Below are 18892 nucleotides of genomic sequence, written 5' to 3'. Positions count from 1 at the left end.
GGTGCCATGTAAAGCGCTCCGATACCCGATACGGTTCAAGTTCGTGCTATATAAAATGCTGAGGAAAAAAGTATTAGTGTAATCATTTTGAAACATTTCTGTAACCTTACCCCATCCACAGAGACCCAAGTCAAAGCACCCACCAACTGAACTTTCTTCCAGTCTCACAGCAGTTGGAAGAGGAATTGATTATCCAATGTGTTACTTCAGGCAATTTCGGCTGCTACAAAAGCCAATAGACAACACGATTGGTTAAACTCGCCTGCTTCTATGGGCACTCCAAGAGGGTCTTGCATTCCCTCACTTTGATCAGATTAGAATGCAACTTGTGGGTTACCATTTATCTATAATTTGATGATTAAACTAGTCGCGGGTTGGATGATGCATGGGTTTATAAAAGTGCGATAATAAACAGTAATAGCTTTAACTGAAAGAAGCAACAAGAAAAAAAACGAGAAAAGCACAAGTAGAGAAAATAGATCTTTTTATTTTATTATTAGAGAAAACAAGGGGTCCAATTTCAGCTGTAAACACTTTGACTACCCCACTAGCATTGTACATTTTTCCACGATCCTGACCAGCATCTGGAAAGCTCAACTTACAAGGCAGTATTCCCTCTTCTGCTGGTATCAGACTAGTCTCAAGGTGAAAGTGAGCAGATCAGGATAAGCTCGCTGGTTGTATTTTCACATTTCACAATTCCACAAATGTGACTGCTTCACTGCATTAGTAGGAACTGAAGACCCCCACTCTAAGGCACGCTGACAGGGCACTGGGAGGAGCCAGTGGCAGATCACACTGAAGCAGCCTTCTAAGCACAGTAGATACTGGACGCTTGAAGTATATCCCCCGATTTTGGCAAACCTTGGCAGTAGCCAAGCCTGGCCAAGTGCAGCCTTCAACAACAAATTGTTCAAAAACAGTGAAAGAAAACACGTAGGCAAGCACATTTAATCGCACCCAAAATAAAGACCGGTACATTTAATGGAGCTGGTAAACGTGCAAAGGCAGTTTATTGCCAGTCAAACATTAACACCAGGCATCGACAGCACGGACCAACTCACAAAGCAAACTGAGGGTCGCACCTGGAGAATAAAACCCCAATAGTATTCAGAATAGTTTGATACGTTCTTGAGTAGCTTCGTGTAAAGCTGCTTCAGCCCTCCACATGACTCTTCAGCAGGAACCCTAAAAGGATCTTGGCGCTGTGTCCCAAGAAAGGGCTTCAAACATTTTACGCAACCATTGCTTCCATCTTGGACTGCAACACCAAAGTTACACACCCAACATCTAGAGCATGCTGCAAGGGCGAATAACATGCCGAAAAGTTATATTACCTGCACTGAAGCGTTTCATTACTGTTCCCCCAGCATTTCAGGGGAACATTATTTGCGAAAAGAAATATTTTTTTGGTCAAAAATTAACACATTCAATTTTAAACTTCTTGATGGGAAGTAAACCAGTTACATGGCAACTGAAGTTGCTTGCAAAGATATAGAATTGTGCAGATAATTCACAGTTTTCCCAGAGCAGAACCCACAAGGCTGTCACGAACTGCATATGGAAGTTTGTTGAACACCATAGATACATTTGAGATTAACACTTTTACAGTCATGGTCTTTGGCACAAGACAGTTAGAATGAAACATTTCGTACAGGCACATTAAATACTCACTACACATCGCCCCTTCAAATGTGATTAGTTCAGTAATGCAAGTACTGTAACTGCTATTGACGTAATGTTCATAAACAAAAAACTAGAATGTTTGAGACAACTAGTTCTATAAAGAGCACCGTTATCAGCCATGACACTTCTTAACAGTCCTGTTAAACATGATATTTCTGCTAGCTGGCGATCATTTGTGGTATACCCACAATGGATACTAAATTCTAGGCATCAGAGATTGAATTCAGGCCAACGTCAAGAAAGCCTAATAGAAAGTTGTCCATTTTTAGAAGAGACTGCTCATGCAATCTCTGGAGATGTTCAGAAGAAAAAAAGATGCTGAAAGACTTAGCTCAAAGAGAAGGCTCCATGCCAAAAGAACGATGCCACTAGTAACCACATGGCAGCAACTGAAATGGCCCGTTCCTTAGGGTGCCTAAACTAGTCACTACTCAATTAGGCCTGAAACTGGACAACTTAACAGTTCACATGTTTCCCCCAAAGTCAGCATCACTCCAATAAACAAGCCTGAATGAAAATATCCAAAAAATATTCTAATAGGACCCATCACCAACAGATATGGGACCGGCTAAAACATTCCCCTCTTGTGGGGAAATAAAAATTGAATACATTGTATTTGCTTGCAACAGATTCCAAAGAATCTATAGTCCGTATGTCAAGCTCTAGGCATGACAGATTTTAATACCTATCAACGATATATTTTAGGATTTAAAAATAGAGAACCAGAGGCATTCCACAAACATTTCCCAAACACCCCATAACCTTTATTCAGGCATGGGGCAGGCCTGCCTCAACACAAACACCAACCTGAATCAAATGCAAAGCTCACAATTTCGTAAGGAACGAAAAAACAGCCCTTCCTTGTAAATGTTTTGGGTTAAAAAAAATAAAGTAAGAGGGGCGATTCAGGAAACTCATCTCATCCATACTCCCACACAAAAAAAGTGAAGCGGGCTTAGAAGTCCTTAATCACATGAAATACTCGAGCAACCAGTATGAATGCATTTACGAAAAACAGCAAGCTGGCATACGTCAGGAATGCAGATAAATTCAGACTAGCTTCCAAGAGGCATCTTCCCAGCTCAAGTGGTCTGTGTGGACAGAGGCCACCTGTTGACAATTTTAAAATCAAACGGCAGTATTTCTCTAGACTAACCACCCCAATTTGTGCTATGTCAGTACAAGCTGCCTGGTACAAATCCACTTTAGGACATCTTCACAAGGCAAACCAAATAAGAGCCATTTTAAAGCAGTTTCATACATGTGACTGAAAATAAGTCAAATTGCATCGCATCGAGGCATTCAAAGAGACTGTTGGTGTCTCATAGTTACAAGTGGCTTATGAAACAGAGGGGGAATAAAAACCAATGTTAACGAATTGGTATAAGAATGTTTCACAGGGGTAAGTCTGGTTTCTCCAAGTATGAGAAGGGCAGACTGCAGGGAGGAGCCTTAAGTCAAGGCACAGATCACGCCACACAAGCTCAAAGGCTTGGATATGCCACAGCCCCATGAGGCACAGAATTTGCATTTAATGTATGCCAATTAAGCAGCTCGCCAAGTCAAAGATACTACTCCACTAGCCGGCCACTACATGAACCCAACTGTGAGGACATGTGGAAAGGACACCAGCCATGCATCAACTCACACTGCAAGGTAAAGCGGTGTTACAAAAGTATGGCCAGGTTTCAGATTCCATTAATCGGTTTTAAAATCGGGATTGTGTGGCGAGACATGACGCAGCACTGCAGTGCTACAATCACAACTGCATACATTTCCTCAGTGGGGTGCCTCTTTTGGCAAGCTTAACTGAAATCATAAAGTAAGTTCACTATGACAGACTAGCACTCCCCTGCTCAGGATTCCCTTTAGAACCAAAAGTGAGAGCTGGTGGAGACAGTGGTGGGAAAGGAAGTAAAGAAAGCTTAAGTGACAGTTATGTCTTGTAGTTGTTACATCTAGCCTTCCTCATCTCCCCCCAAATGTGCGTTACACCATATACCACTGCCTTTCATGGCGATTCAAACACTGCGAGAAACCAAGCATTTCCTCAGGCTATGCACCACCAATCTGTACAAAGTACAGTAAGAGGTTAGCTCCACTTGGTCCTAACAGTCAACCCCCCCCACCCCCCAAAAAAGGCAATATCCAACTTCACCTCTCTAGCCAGACTACTGCTGAATACTTAAAACTCGATTTAAATCATAATTTTATGATCAAGTGACAAAATATTGAACAGATTTGCTGCAAGTTCCCGCTGCCCGAATACACTTATCCTGAACAAATTTAGCAGTCATGCACACCAAATAAATTCTCTTCCTTTTGGAAAGCGCACAAAGTCATTGTCACACAAGGCATCCAAGAGGGGATCAGTTACAAGGCAGCCAAGTCTGGTAGGAATGGTTGCAGGGAACCATGGGCTGCAGGGGGGCATAGTAGTAATTGCTGAAGTTGACATCTTGGATGTAATGGGCAGGCTGGTAGTAGCAAGCAACGTTGTGCACTGCTGGGAACATCCTCTGCTCGGACAGGACTCTAGCAGCAAACATGGCAATGAGATTCAGAGTCTGCCGCCGCTCGTGCCCCATCAGGCACACTGTGCTCTCATTCACAACTTTATGTAACGTCATCAGACAGTCATAGCGTTTGTTTTCCATGCCCACAAAGTGGTTCTGCAGATAGGACTCCAGCTTTCGCTGCTGCTCACCAATGTCTGGGAAATCAATGAAGTACCGGGAACACATGTACCTCTGTAGACTCTTCATGTCAGCCTCAGACTTTGGCTTGAACCCCCTCACCAGAAGATTGCAGTACTTTAGGAGTCCTCCTCCTCGAATCTCCTCTGGGTTTCTGGTTGCAATAATTTTATTCCGGAGGTGCTCCATTGCCTCTTCAAAGTCCCCATAAACACTTTCCCCAGTAACAGTCGGGTGGAAGTTCTCACTCATGGGGTTCTCAGAGCATTCTGTAAAGAGTAACAAGGAGTCCAAAATAATGTGGAAAGAATCCACACTGAACTCAAACTGACGCCGGAGGGTGTCTACAAACTTCAGTTCCACGTTCTTTCCACTGTTATTGGACAGAGATATCAGACTCCAGCGGTCATTCTCTGTGCGCACTTTCACCAGCTTCTGCACATAGGCTTCCTTCAAAGTCATAGGGGACATTTTCTCCTTATTGACCCCCTCGGGTAAAAAGTCCAACAGGCATCCAAGAACCACGTCTTTCACCACCTCATAAGTCTCTGCGCTCTTCAGGTCCACACCAAATATCAGATCAAGATCCTTGTAGCCCAGGCCACCATCTTGATGCAGAACATGGCTTGCTGCAGAGCCATTCAGTCTCACATTTTTCACATGGATGCCCTTCTGCTCCAGCCGGCTGCGCACCATCTGAGGATGAAAGGACACCAAGTTACAGTCTAGCATTTTGTAGAAAGAAACAACCATAAAAAAGTGCAAAATGACCATACAATTCATAAGATTTCAAAACACAAAAATCCCAACAGATAAGTTAGTTGTCTGGCTCACCTGTAGAGCCACTAACAGGACCTTCAGCTACTGAACATGTGCAGCACAGACGTGCTGCAGTCTGGATTACAAGCAGCTGTTAGTACATCAAACGCCAGTATACAACTGGCATGCACGTAAAGAACAACGTGCAGAGAGTGGACAAGTAGGGAGTAAACTAAACCCTCCTTTTCAGACAGCCAGGTAACTTACTGCCCAAGGATCCCAGCTTTGTCAGCCAGTTTGTGTGGTTAGGAGCCTCACTGGCCAATACAACTGTTGTATCTGACAGCTTACAAGACAATGATGAATCACTCCTGTATGCTTCCATGAACAAGGCAAATCAGTATTCAAGAGTCACCCATAAAGGTGCAAAAACGTAACCCCATATTCGTGAAGAGAACATTCAGAACTAGTTTTGTTAACAGACAGGTGAAAACGTATTGTGCACAGGTATTGCATATACTCTCATCACTAACATTTGATTTTGCAGGGGAGAATTTGAAAGTTCCTCTCCATTGAAATGCTGTTGTAAAGCATAGCTGTGCAGATTTAACTTCAATGGGAAAACGAGTTTCTACAATGGGAAAACGAGTTTCTACATGGAATAATGTCAAATGTGCAAGTAGTTGCTTACACTTGCAGGTTCTGTTCATTTAGGTGGTCGGCTTATTTGGGTTGACTGGGGTGAGTGGTTGAAGTTTCAGCACCTCGTCCATCATCTGGTTGTGTTTGGTATGTTCGGCCTAAGTGGCGAAGGGTATGCCCAGAAATGGGTCCCTTGCTGGCTGTGCCACTGGATTCAAGCTATCCTAGCTGATATGGGGCGATACTGCAAAACAGGTCACAGGATGCTTGTTTCTGGTTCAGGGAGGACCCTGCCAGGCATTTCAGGCTGTACTGCTCCGATAGGAGGGAAGGAAAAGACTGATTTGCATATGGTTGGTCCAACATGGGGTGGCATTGTGAGCAAAAGAATGGATCAAACCTAGATCTCTTGACGAGGGGGGGTTAAGAGTTTCAGCACTCCATTCATCATCTTATTGTGTTTGCTATCTGGGTTCTTGTAGCATGGGTGAGGTAAAACCAGGAAACTAGCCAACCTTCACCCAAGGCAAAAAAAAGGCACTCGTGAGCAAAAAAATTCCCTAGGCAAGCAGGTTAGTTACTACAGTACAAGGTGGTCCATGTGCAAGCAGTCGTAGACTAGTAGAATCAATAGCTATTGTAGTACAGTAAAGTTTAAAGGAACAGTTCCACATCCTGGAGAAGTTACGGTAGGACAATCTGCATCAGTTGCTAGCACCCTTTTGGGTGTAACCAAAGAACATGTGCCCTCTAATGATTTAGGGTGTAGGGTTTCAAGACACTTACAACATAGTGTAAGTTATGTTACTGTGCAGAAGCAGATGGTGTAGCACAGCAATAATCGATCTCATGCATTTATTTCAGTTAGTTAACCGACTCTGGGTAGAGTGAAGACCAAAGCCAAATAGCACTTTCAAGAATTCAGGTGACCAGGTCAAGCAGACTGCATTCTGTACTCAAGCCACTACTATGATACAAGGTAGTTCGCATGCAAAGGTAATCCATACTGAGAGCACAGCAGTCCTTGGAGATGGTAAGCATGTTGCCATCCACGAGGCAATTAATCCCAGTCTACAGGTAGCATCTTGCCTGTGAGTCAGCTGCAGCTGAAAGGTCCACAAGTCCTTGCAAGAGTCGTGGTTCGAGCCTCTTCCATTAAGTGCAAGCCTGTAACATGCCTGGGGCTGCAATGCACAGCCACCTGCCTGGACTTGAACCACCTAGTTCACAGTACATCCAAAGCAAGCGTTTGATGGCTTACCAACATTGCCACACCAAATAGCAATTTTTAACCTTTGAGGTCTCACCTCAGCACGGAGAACCCAAATAATAAATTGTTTAGCTGTTAAGGTTTCTGAAAAGAAAATTACTGAGGTATAAGTTGGTAGGGACGCATATAGAAAAGCTTCTCCAGAAGTAGGTTTATGCACAGTAGAATACACACCGAGTGAAATCCATTAGTGTTTGAGCAACAGTCACAGGATAGACAGCCGGTATATTTTGCTCTTCTCAAGGGTGCTTCTGTGAAGTTTCACATTTGGATCCAAAGACAAGGAAGAGGCCATTGCTCAAGAGTTAAGGTGTAGTCTGTTCCTACTTTGATCTACAGGAAGTAATCATTAGCACTATGGGTGAATGCTTGGTGAGAAGTGTAGAGGAGTTGTTCAGGTACAGCCTTTCTATTCCCTCCATTTTTGTCCGGGAAAAAGCAGCTAGACAAAAAAAATGGTACCCGAGACTTCATATGACACGTTGTCAAGATTGGTCAATAGATGCCCGAGGGCCGTACTATCAGAGATATGGCCTCACCCTAAGTGTCTGGGAGCAGAGGTTGCCACACTTTCAACCTACATGTGACCCACTTTCGACAGGCTCAGAGTTGCATTTTAAAAAAATGCCCCATTTGCCATTGAATACTGCTAAACGCCCTACAATGTGCCATCAGGTGGTACATGAGAATCCTTCAGCTGATCGAAACATGCGGTCCAATTACAGGCACAGCCAGCCCCAACATGTTGGGATGAGGGCTGGAAGACCAAAACCGGCCCTAGGATGCTTGTTTCCAGTCCAGGGAGGACCTGGCTTGGCAGTTTGGGCTGGACTATTCCCATGGGGCACAGGGGCAAGACTGATTTGCATATTGGCTGGGTTCAAACTGGAATGGCATGGCGAGCAAAAAAAAAAAAAAAAAAAAAAAGATGAATTTAGGCCCAGATCTTTGTACTGGGGTCAATGTATGACATTATTCTGCATTCTGTCCATCAACTGTTTTTGCAGGTGATGGAAAGGCAACGGGACACTTATAACCTGCGTTACAATGTAGATTTGTTATTGTTCTCAGAAACAATCCGTAAAATGTATCCTTATTTACACAGTGTTTAGCCAACACATGCTTTGCGCTTTAATTGCTTCTTCATGGTCATTAATGGCAGTAAAGCAATCGCTAAAATAAATAGAAACAAAAACAAATATATAAAATTGAAAAGTGTATTATATACCTCCAAATTCCTTTGCATAGTTTCATAATAAGTCTAAAAATATCTTGCACGACTATGCAGCTTTAGTTATTGATTTAGGACCATTTGTGGTCTTGGAAATGGTCAAAGACTTTAGAGAAAAGAAGATTAATGTTTATGGACTGAAGCTAAGAATTGTGCTGCTCACCATTCTTTTAGAATAATGTGAATGACTACATGTCTAGTTGGTATAATCTTCAACTCTCCTGAATAATCCACACAGCATGACCCACCGAAGTGCATTGACATGAGAAATTGGGATGGCACCTCTTAACGTAATCGGGATTTAGGGAAGTCAGAATGAGATGGAGGATGGTAGATTATGCTGTAATTTGATTATGCTGTAATTTGATATTTTGTAATACAATCATGCCAGAATGCGCTACACCAGCTCCCTGTTAACTCGGATCGAGTTCAGAATAATCTGCGACCCTCCGCGCACTTTGTGGTGCATAGGGTTAACATGCAGAGTTTTAGTAATACTGAAGTCTCCAATTCTGTTTCGGAAAAGATGCCAGCTTGTCCTCATTAAAGCAAACTGCAGAAGGGAAAAATCAGTCCCACGCTATAGACATCGACCAGCCCTTGACAATGGACAATTTTGCACCGATACTTTGAGGCGTTTTCGGGTGGTAAAGAACTATCGAATTATTTCCCAATGGGGGGGGGGGGGGGGGGGGGAGAAGACTTGTGAGCAGCGCGATTTCTGGTTGCACACAAGCCCAACAGCAAGTAGTATGAACCACCCATTATTTGGAGCAGATTGAGCCAGGCATGCTTTTACGGTTGCATCTGTATAGCACTATTAAGCCAACAGCTATTACTAGAGCCGAATAAACTAGACCCGGATCATAGTTAAACGCTAATCGCTCTATCCGCCTGTTTAGGCCACTCCTTCGATGGTCATGTAATGGATCTGTTTGAGTCATGTCAGGTTTTGAAGTTGACAAGTGAGGCGTGTCTGACAGTACAGCCTGGGATTCCACGCCTTTTGGAGAGTCCAAGGACGTGGGGAAGCAGTGAATCACACGGGCGTGCCCCTGAAGACGCGTGCTTCATCGCCCAACTCAGCCTTTGGGCTGAAAGGACGCAATTACCAGAGATAGGCACGGCAGTCCTGTGGATGCGCCAAAACCGGGCCAGGATCGAGGCTGTAGGTTACTGGGATTGCAGTACAGAGATGGTTCAAACCTGAACACGGTCGTGGTCTCTTCTCCTCCTCCTCCCCCCCCCCCCCCTCCACTCCACTCCACTCCACTCCACTCCACTCCCCTCCCCTCTTGCATATAACTGCAAACTTATGCAGCTGCAGTCCTGCGATCCAAGGGCATATTCACCGGTCAGGCAGGACTGCCCCAGGTAGGCAAATAGAAAGCATTTAACTGGCCAAGTATGTCCTTTATTCGTTGATACTGGTGTGTGCTCCAAGTCAGTCTTACGAACAGAATGGTATTACGGAGAAAGAAAATGTCTGGCACCTGCCCAGACATTTGTAGACAGTCCTTTGTAGCATGCCACACCTGGATCGGTCTTAATGCCTTGGCCAGGACCCTCTAAAAAAACTGAAATCTGGCACGTTAGTGTCTCTGTACTTTAGGCCAGTCACAATGCCATTTTACCACTAGAGACGTAATTTATGTTACCTGAATCCATAAATACGTTTGCTACGGGAGGCTAAATATGCAAAAATGCCTGTTCTTGTCAAGTACCACGACACATTTTCTATATCTAATCTCATTAGCACTGTTCAAGTACTCTGCAAGACCACTACTCAAAGGCCACAACTTCTCCCCGTTTTGGGTAAAAAAATTAAATTACTGATGTGGAAAGGCTTAGCAGGACCCGCCCTGTCCAGGGCGTGCTCTATTTGGGAGGATTTGGCTAACAGAAAGTGAGTCACCGGAGCGGAACGAGGCCTTCCTCCTCCCACAGCATTCAAGTCAATGCCTCTCCTTACTTCTTGGGAAGTTTAGCAGGGCATGGTAATACACTGCCTTCAGGGCCCAGTCACCGCACCGGATAATCTTCGCATCCCAGAAAAGGGGGGCAGAGCGGCCACTGCAGACAGGACGCGCTTCGTTTGACATCTGCCAAGCACTTACTGCTATGCTACTAAATATGGACAGGGGGGTAGTAGGGGTATTAGGCGGAGCACAGTGATGCTACTATGTATTAATGAACAGTACTATTTGTTTCGCCCGATAGTGCTCCGGAATTTGAGCAACAACCGCCCCTCGTTAACAGAGTGCAGACAAGTCCACACTCATAGCACAAAACAAAATTCAAAGTCCTGAGCCACAGTCCGAATCAATATTGTAATAAATCCACGCAGTAGTCTTCTCAAGCCATTTGACAGACAGACAGACAGACAGACAGACAGACAGACAGACAGACAGACAGACAGACAGACAGACAGACAGACAGACAGACAGACAGACAGACAGACAGACAGACAGACAGAGACTGACTTCACAGATTTCAGCCTTCAATACTCCAATAAGCGATCTGTAGTATGATCATAGCGTACTCCTTTCCGTATCAGAAACCTCACTGAAATCCAACTGATCGCTATGGCAGTAAGAGAAACTCACTTCAATGCACCAACCTCGGGTAAATGAGCAAAAGTTATTAGCCATTCCCTTGGACAGAACTGCCAAAATATGACAGCAGCATCTGGTGCTGGACGGAAGTATCCTCCAGCCCACCCACGAACAGAGCGAGCCATGGTCAACCCGTTTGGCCTTGAGACTGCTTCGTGCCCAATAGCTACAAAGAGACATCCCCTTAACTTGTTCCACAAAATTAACCATGGGCCAAGCATTCCTAGCTAATACTAGTTCCTCCGTATTAAACATCGCTGCCTATTAGAAATCATGCCTCTGCATCACAACTCCTACAAGGCAAAAGCAACGAAATGGACTTGAAGCTCTAAGCAGGCTACACTCACCACCAAGGCAACATTATTAAGTTGCTGGCAAACGAAACAGCAGGGCTCCCCAACACTCGCTCACTGCCCAACCAAATAAAGTAATAAAGCTCTCCTAAACTCCACCTCCAAAAAGCAACACAATTAATTACCCTGCGCCACACGAAATATGCAGCTCCGTGTCGTACCCATAGTTTACCCCCATAAACATATCCGGGGCCGTCACTCACCTAATCAGACAACTTCGTGTCGGGATGAGGCTAGCCTTCGTGGGACAAAGAAACTTTATTCAGAAATCAAACTACAGCCGTGACAAGCTTCAACCAGAATCAAGGCCTTAGCGGAAACTTGTATACAAAACGTGCTCAGTTTAAATGCGTGGCGGAACTTGTTCATTTTATGAAGCACAGAACGCTGAAGAATGCAAACAGTCACCCATTTCACAAATCTGGGTTTAATCCATCGTTTTTGCTCAGAACGCCACCCCAGTTTGGACACAGCCATATGCAAAAAAAAAATTGATCTGGTGTGCTCTAACTTTGATATCACGGTCAGACCCACTCCCAGTTACATGGACTGACCACTTTTTGATCAGGTTTTTGTGGGACTCAGGAAAATCTCTCCCCCACCGGCCATGGCCTTAGGCCCCTTCCCGGAAGATCAATATACCTGCGCTTTCAGAGGCGCTGTCACTTTCCCATCTGGTACCTGCGTCTGACCTTGGAGGGGCGGTGGATTGTTTTAATGCCTGGGTTAGCCAGGGGATTGACTCCTCTCACCCACTGGCCTGCAGATCTCTCCGGTCCTCCCCCTCCAGTCCATGGTTTTCCCCTAATCTAAAAGAGATTAAACTAGGCTGTAAAAAACTTAAACACCAATGGCGGCTGGAGTATTGTCCTAATGCTAAATCTGCACTCCGCGCAGCTCCAAGAGACTACTGTGCAGCGGTCAAGAGAGCTAAGAGCGCCTGGTATGCTGAACGGATAGCAAAAGCCAACAACAATAGTAAGGAGATCTTCACTATAATCAGCAGTTTGATGTCTCCCGGTGCAGAAAAAAAAAAAAAGACGCTCCCAATTTCCACCTAGTGGTGTGAAGAGCGGTCTTCATTTTTTATTAATAAAAAACTGTCCATTCAGGACAGTCTGGGCTCTTCCTCGGCAGTCCAGCTGCTTACCCCCGATATTCTTGCCATTCTGAAATCACTCAAATCTGGCTCCCCATCGGGCACGTGCTCAGCAAGAATTTTAGCAGAAGTGGCAGAGTGTGCACTTGGAAGTTGCTGCCATTATAAATCTCTCCCTATTGTCGGCACAATGGAAACAGGCCAAACTTCTTCCTCTTCTAAAAAAAACCACTGCAGACCCTTCTGTCCTTTCCAACTACCGCCCGATTTCCTTACTGCCAGCCTTGGCCAAAGTGTGTGATAAGGTGGTCTTCTGCCAGCTCGAGACTTTTGTAGAAACAATGGCTCTTCATCCCACTCAATCAGGGTTCAGGTCAGCATATAGCACCGAAACCGCTCTAGTGGAAATGGCGGAGGCCATCAGAGAGTGCCTGGACGGGGGCGGCAGAGCGGCCTTGATTTTGCTTGACCTCTCTGCTGCCTTCGATACGGTGCCTCATGAGCTTCTTCTTGCCCATCTTCCATTGGCATTCAGGGTCAGTGTGGGCCTGGCTCAAATCCTATCTGGATGAATGCCCCCAGCAGGTCAGGATGCCCCCCCTTCTCATCCACTGACAGGAAGTTAGCAACCGGAGTCCCGCAGGGCTCGACCCGAAGCCCTCTGCTCTTTAATGTCTATTTGACCCCCCATATCTTTTTGACAGAGGAGTTGGGTGCGAAAATCATGGCATACACTGACGACACCCAACTTTTATTCACCTGGATTGGCCCCGATTTAGACTTGGGCATTGCTCAAAGGTGCCTTTCAGCTGTATTCACTTGGCCGGCACGGGCCCAACTCAAGTGTAATGAGGAGAAGTCCGAGGTACTGCTGTATGGTCAGTTTCCCCCATTCTTTAAAGAAGCCTTATGGCCCCCTGACTATCCTCAACCCTCCTCTGAGGGTGGCCCAGCAAAGAACCTAGGTGTGCTGTTTGGAGAAGATCTCCGGTTCTCCGAGCACATAAATTAACTTACAGGCATCTGTTTTGCCACCCTGAAGTCAGTGAGAAAATTCTTCTTTGCTTCCTATGCCGGTGTACTATCGAGCTCTGTACCCCATTGAGCTCTGTCCCCCCCCCCCGTTTTGCGCATGCGCAAGAATGGTGCGCATGCGCACATTACGGCACCACGCCCACCATCATTCCGTGTACCCCCTAAAGTTTCGCATTGCACATGCTCTATTCAAAACATGCCCTGGCATTGTGTGCTGCGGGTGCTGCTGCTGCTCTGCAGAGGCAAGAGAGGGCACCCGCAGGAGAGAGTGCTGCAGGACGGGGAGCCCATGGGAGGGAACCCCAGCACTCCCGCAGGCTACTGTGGGGGCGCCGCACACATGCCCGGGGTGGGGGGCGCTACTGTGCACCCTTCCTGCTGTGCACCCCTGCCCCTCACACCACCTCTGACAGACGGTGAAAGGCTACTCTGGGGGCACCCCCACACATGTCTGAAGATGGGGTCTACAGTACACCCCTGCCAGGGCAGAGGATGGGGAGGCACTCAGCCCGGTCCTCCTCCACCCTTAAAGGATCTATGTGGGGTTCCCCTCTCGGCTGTTACAGTGTCGAGGATGGGGGCCCCCACCCGGGCGGCACACTACTCGCCTCCCCACACTTCTGAGGACGGTGAAGGGCTACTGTGCGGGGCCTCACGCGCCTCCCCCGCTGCCGTAGGATGGGGTGGTTCCTGCGAGTGAAGGGGCTCCTCCCGTTTGTTGGGTGGGTGGCCAGCCACTATAGTGTGTGTAGGGGGGGGTACAAAGCTAGAGGGGGTACAAAGCTAGATGGGGAAACAGCGGCAGATAGGCCGAACCTATCGAAATCTGCACCCACCGTGACGTAGGGGGTACAGCGCTCGATGGAGGTACAGCCCTCGTTAGAATACCGGCCAATTGAAATGGTCGCTCGGGCCCTCATTCTCTCTCTGCTGGATTATGCAAACGCCCTTTTCATTGGCATCCCCGGCTATCTGCTGAACAAACTTCAGCAGATTCAGAATGCGGCGGCCAGGCTCTTATTCAATATCTCCAAGAGATCTAGTGTGAGAGCGCATCAGGGACCCTCTTACATTAGGAAGCGTTTCACTTTCTAGAAACACTCGGCTTCTCATAGTCAGATGGTCATGCCGGAAGCCGACGCACTAGGAGGGGGGGGGGCAGCCCCTTATCTCTGGAACAACCTTCCGGACACTCTGCGTCATAAACAGGACCTCCGCATCTTTAAGAAATTGCTCAAAACTCATCTTTTAAACCAGCCTTGTTAAGCACACTCATCCTTTTTTTTACAGCCTCAGCCTTCCTTCGCACCAGGACACTCCTAAGTATCAGTGCACGATACAAATCTATAACATTACAAATCAGTCTTGACCAGGCTTTAGGTGGTTTATAAACTTCAGGGGGGGGGAAGAGAGGATCTCAATGGGGCGTGACCAATGCAGTTACGAGCGTGGCTTAAAACATCCAAGATAAAAAAAAAACGTGCTTAGCATAGTGTGCCACCTGACTGGCATTTTGCTGCTTCCGTGATTGAATCCGGATACATACTGCAAAAAGTAAGATTACCTACAACAAGCTAGGGCTATTGCCTTTGTCAATGGTTGTTAGCTGCATAAGCAACAAATATGGCTTTACTGCATATATTACTGAAAAAACTTCCGCTCCGAGACTGTAAAAGAACTATAACGAGTGTCTGAAGTTACGTCACAGGCAGTGAAGGGTGTCACTGCTGCAGGCTTAAGATTTTTTCCCCCTGAGGATGAGGACAAAAATGGAGAACCGATAGAGACTTGTTTCAGCACCTGCTTTTTAGAACTGCTGGTGCTCAACACCGGCAAGATCCGGCCCACTTAAAGCCCTGGTTTTGACCATGTTCATCATGGGAGCAAGTCTAGCCTTAACTGCCAAGCCAGGACCTCCCTAGACTGGAAACAAGCATCCTGCAACGGTTTCGGGGTTATTACCACTGTACTGGGGGGTAAATATTTAACATGGTTAAATATTTGCCCATTAGTTGTTTTTTTTGCCACCCTAAGTGGGGCGGTTATGCCCAGACGTCGGTCCCTTACTCACTGTACCGCTGGATTGAAGCTAGCCTGGCTGTTGAGGGGTGTGACCACGAAACCAGTGCCAGGATGCATGTTTCCAGTAGAGATATGGCCTGGCAGTTTGGGCTGGACTGTTCTCAGGAAGAATAGGGTCAAAACTAATTTGCATATGGCTAGGTCTAAACTGGAATGGCGAGAAAAAAAATTGATTTACTCCCTGATCACGTTAATGTGGTGAATGTTTGACTTTGTGCAGCATTCCACTAAATGCTCATTTTGCACTTATGAAGCACGTTATCTATCTGGATTGTAGCGATGCTGCGTAGTGCTTAATGAGATACTCGGTTGCCCACGAGGTTACAAAATAACTCGTGGTCAGTTGCCACAAAAGGCGGAGAGTGCAGAGAGCCCCGTCATGGGCCTCACCACTACACCCACAGAAGAGCAGCAAGCTCAAGATTGCGATTCGATTAGTCATCGTGAACTTTGGCTCAAAGTGCATCTTGGGGGTTTGAGCATGTGCTACTGCCGGGGAGTAACGGAATAAGTGACGTATCTTAAATGGAGTTATGCGCCCTCCCAGAAGTAGGCGGCCCCCAGCCGGCAGCAGTCAGTGGACACCATCGTCAGAGGTCGGCCAGCACAGGAAGGCATCGTACAGAAAGCAGCGTTTCAAGAATTCGGTGGCAGGGAGCCAAAGCAAGAGGCTGGCTCATACAGTCAGCACTATTTCGATCACGCATTCAGAGTTCGGCCTCCAGCATGAGGTTACACGGAGGAAGGCCTGCCATGAGCATGGAAGCTTCTGGGGCGGGCATTATATTACCCAAAGCCTGGAACTTGCTACCATGGAGGTAAAGCCAAACGCATACCCACCTGACACGCGCCCACTAACTGCCATGTATAATGTGACGGGACAAAATGGTGACTCCGAACATTGGCCCCCAGAAGACGGGTATATCTCGACAGCAAATATGAGGATTTTCTACTCCACACTTTAGATTAAAAGCCTGACAGTTGCAGAGTACCATCTAACCTTTCCTTAAATACCTGATCTTTTTGGTATCGCTTCTATAAACATATTAAAAACCTTTTGAGGGGGAGGCCAAGAGAACCACCACCAGAGAAGCCTCGTGGTGGTGCACCCCCCCCCCCCGAGTAAGATAAAATACTGACGAACAAACTTTCAGAAGAAATTGAAGTACATTCACTTTAAGGAGCATCAACGCACATGGCCTTGCCCTCCACTCATGGCCCCGCCTCCCACTGACCCTTCCCTTCACCCTCCAGCCACCACGTGCCCTTGCTCGCTTACCTGCACGACGGTGCGGGGTCGCACGGACAAGGTGGGGAAGTTGCCTCGTCCGTGAATGGGCACACTCTCCCCCAGGATGGCGTCCAGGCGCTGCACTTGCTCCCAGCTCAGCACGCTGAAGCGGCGCGAGACGCACGCAGACGGCTGGCTGCCCAGCGCGCGGCGACACGACGGGGACGACATCACTCGGCGGCTCCTGCGGTTTGACGTTGCTTCTCTTGACGTAGCGGCCTGTCACCTCTGTTGTCCGCGCGACAAACAGAATTAGTGTTCTGTGCCTGTACAGTGTCCTTATTTCAGATCGAGTAACCTTGACGTCACGAGAGTTGTGACGTAAAGCAGCGAGACTGGCGACGCGAGCCCCTCGGCTGGTGGCAAGTAGTAAGTCCTGCGGCCCTCGCGCGAGGAAACTGTTAGCGCTGCGAGTCCTTCACAGCTGTGCACACGCCCCCCTCAGACAGTCAGCTTGCCGGCAGAGACTCCTCACACGCGGTTTTCTTCGGGCGCGGCTCTCACGCAGATAGAGCTTCAGGGGCGGTTTGAGCTGGAAACGAGGCAGATGGTTGTAATGAAACGCTGATAGGAGGGGCGTAAGTTGAGCGTGCTTAAAGTTCTGAATAGTCCGTTTCTAACAAGCCGGTTTCTGGAATCTTCGTTCAGCTCGGCCTACGCAGGTGTCGCGTGCTACGGTTCCCGCTGTGCCCGGTTACCCTTACCAGTCAGTCCCGCCCTCGCCCCGTCCACAGCAGCACTGAGCACCGCCTCATCCTGACGCGCTTTATGTAGGGCACTTTTCGGGCGCTCACAGGCTGTATGACTTGTCACTCGGCCGCTTCTTCCCGCCTCCTCCTAGCAAGCTTGCCCTCTCATTGGTCTGTCTGCATTGGCTGTGTGGCCTCTCTCCGCCTATTTTTCACGTGCGTCACCATGAGGTGAAGTTGGCATCTAATTGGACTGTAGCCCAGGCGCTCCCCGAAACGGAGGCGGGATGCCGGTCGACGGAATCCCATTTGCTATTGGCCATTACGTATGCCAATCTGTTTAAAGGGCCGGTACATCTTGGCAAGCTGCAGAGCTGTCAAAGCCTCTATTCATTTCAAGGCTGTAGTTTGTGAGATGTGTAGTACCCGCATGCCAGCTGGACCACACTTTCCCTCTGGCGAACAGTAAAGGCATGGTAGTAGTCAGAAAAATAAAATAACCCCACTTTGCAGTATACCCCCAAAATCTGTGAAAGTTAATGAGGCAAGCATAATGTTGATATTGCCGTTCACATGGGAATACTAGGGGCATACATGATTGGAAATCTGTTTTTATGGCGACAAAAGAGACCGGCAGTACTGGAAATGTAAAAAAAAAAAATGCTCTTGGAGTTTATGAATTTGAAGTCAAGAGGCAGCAGTTGAAAGTTTGTGATGTCACAAGGGCCGGAGTAGTAATGAAGAATAGAATTTAACAGTGAATTGACACTTTTTTTTTACTTTGCTCAAAAAAACTTGGCAACAAGGATGCCTTTGCAGCAAATATGTTCTAGCTTACTTATTTGATCACAAGCAGACTGCATTTTTGAATTCTTATGGGTTCAAGCACCTGCCCAAGAGTCTTTTGTATCCAGCAATTTTCAGGTTACAATAACAGTAAGATAACTCCGATGGCTCATGCAGTTGCTGAAGAAAATTGTGTGCAGTATGGTCATAAATTTGACTCCTAATGAAACAGCATAAATTGTTAGTGTCCCTGCTATAAAGCACAACATTTAACATCCAGGTCAGGGATTTGAATTTCATATAGACACTATGTGGATTACTGCTTTTCAGCAGAGATCCTTGTAATACCTGCACATTGCAAGTTATCATTTTTGTAATATAGCTCAGTGAGTTATGACCTGGCTTCAGGGAGCTGCTGTCAAATCGCAAGGCAAAAGAATAGCACCTTCCTGCTTCTTCTTAGTCTGTAGATAAACAGAGGTTGCTAACAAAGATTCCTTTGCATAGTAATAATAATTCATTAGTAAGTATTATTTTAGTATTATGCAGGCAGTGGGGTACTTTACTTGAAGATAGGAAATGCAATAGGAAACTGTGTGTGATAACTGATTACACTTTTATAAAGACTAGGGAGAGGGAAAGGTAGGACTAAATAAAT

At 46.6% G+C, this 18892-nt stretch overlaps 1 protein-coding gene across 1 annotated transcript; it reads right to left on the bottom strand.

Annotated features, from left to right (window-relative positions):
- Positions 1 to 467: 467 nt before the first annotated feature.
- TENT5B (terminal nucleotidyltransferase 5B) lies at positions 468 to 17504 on the bottom strand. Its single transcript, XM_078682623.1, has 2 exons — positions 16748 to 17504; positions 468 to 5078 (listed from the first exon to the last, which is right to left on the bottom strand). The coding sequence occupies exons 1-2, from the start codon at positions 16928 to 16930 to the stop codon at positions 4056 to 4058; spliced, it is 1206 nt and encodes a 401-aa protein (XP_078538749.1). The 5' UTR covers positions 16931 to 17504; the 3' UTR covers positions 468 to 4055.
- Between the last annotated feature and the right edge of the window lie 1388 nt (positions 17505 to 18892).

The sequence above is a fragment of the Lissotriton helveticus genome, chromosome 3_1, assembly GCF_964261635.1.
Source record: "Lissotriton helveticus chromosome 3_1, aLisHel1.1, whole genome shotgun sequence".
NCBI lineage: Eukaryota > Metazoa > Chordata > Amphibia > Caudata > Salamandridae > Lissotriton > Lissotriton helveticus.
The sequence above is the reverse complement of the archived record's forward strand: the minus strand, read 5'-3'. Positions and strand labels throughout refer to the sequence as shown.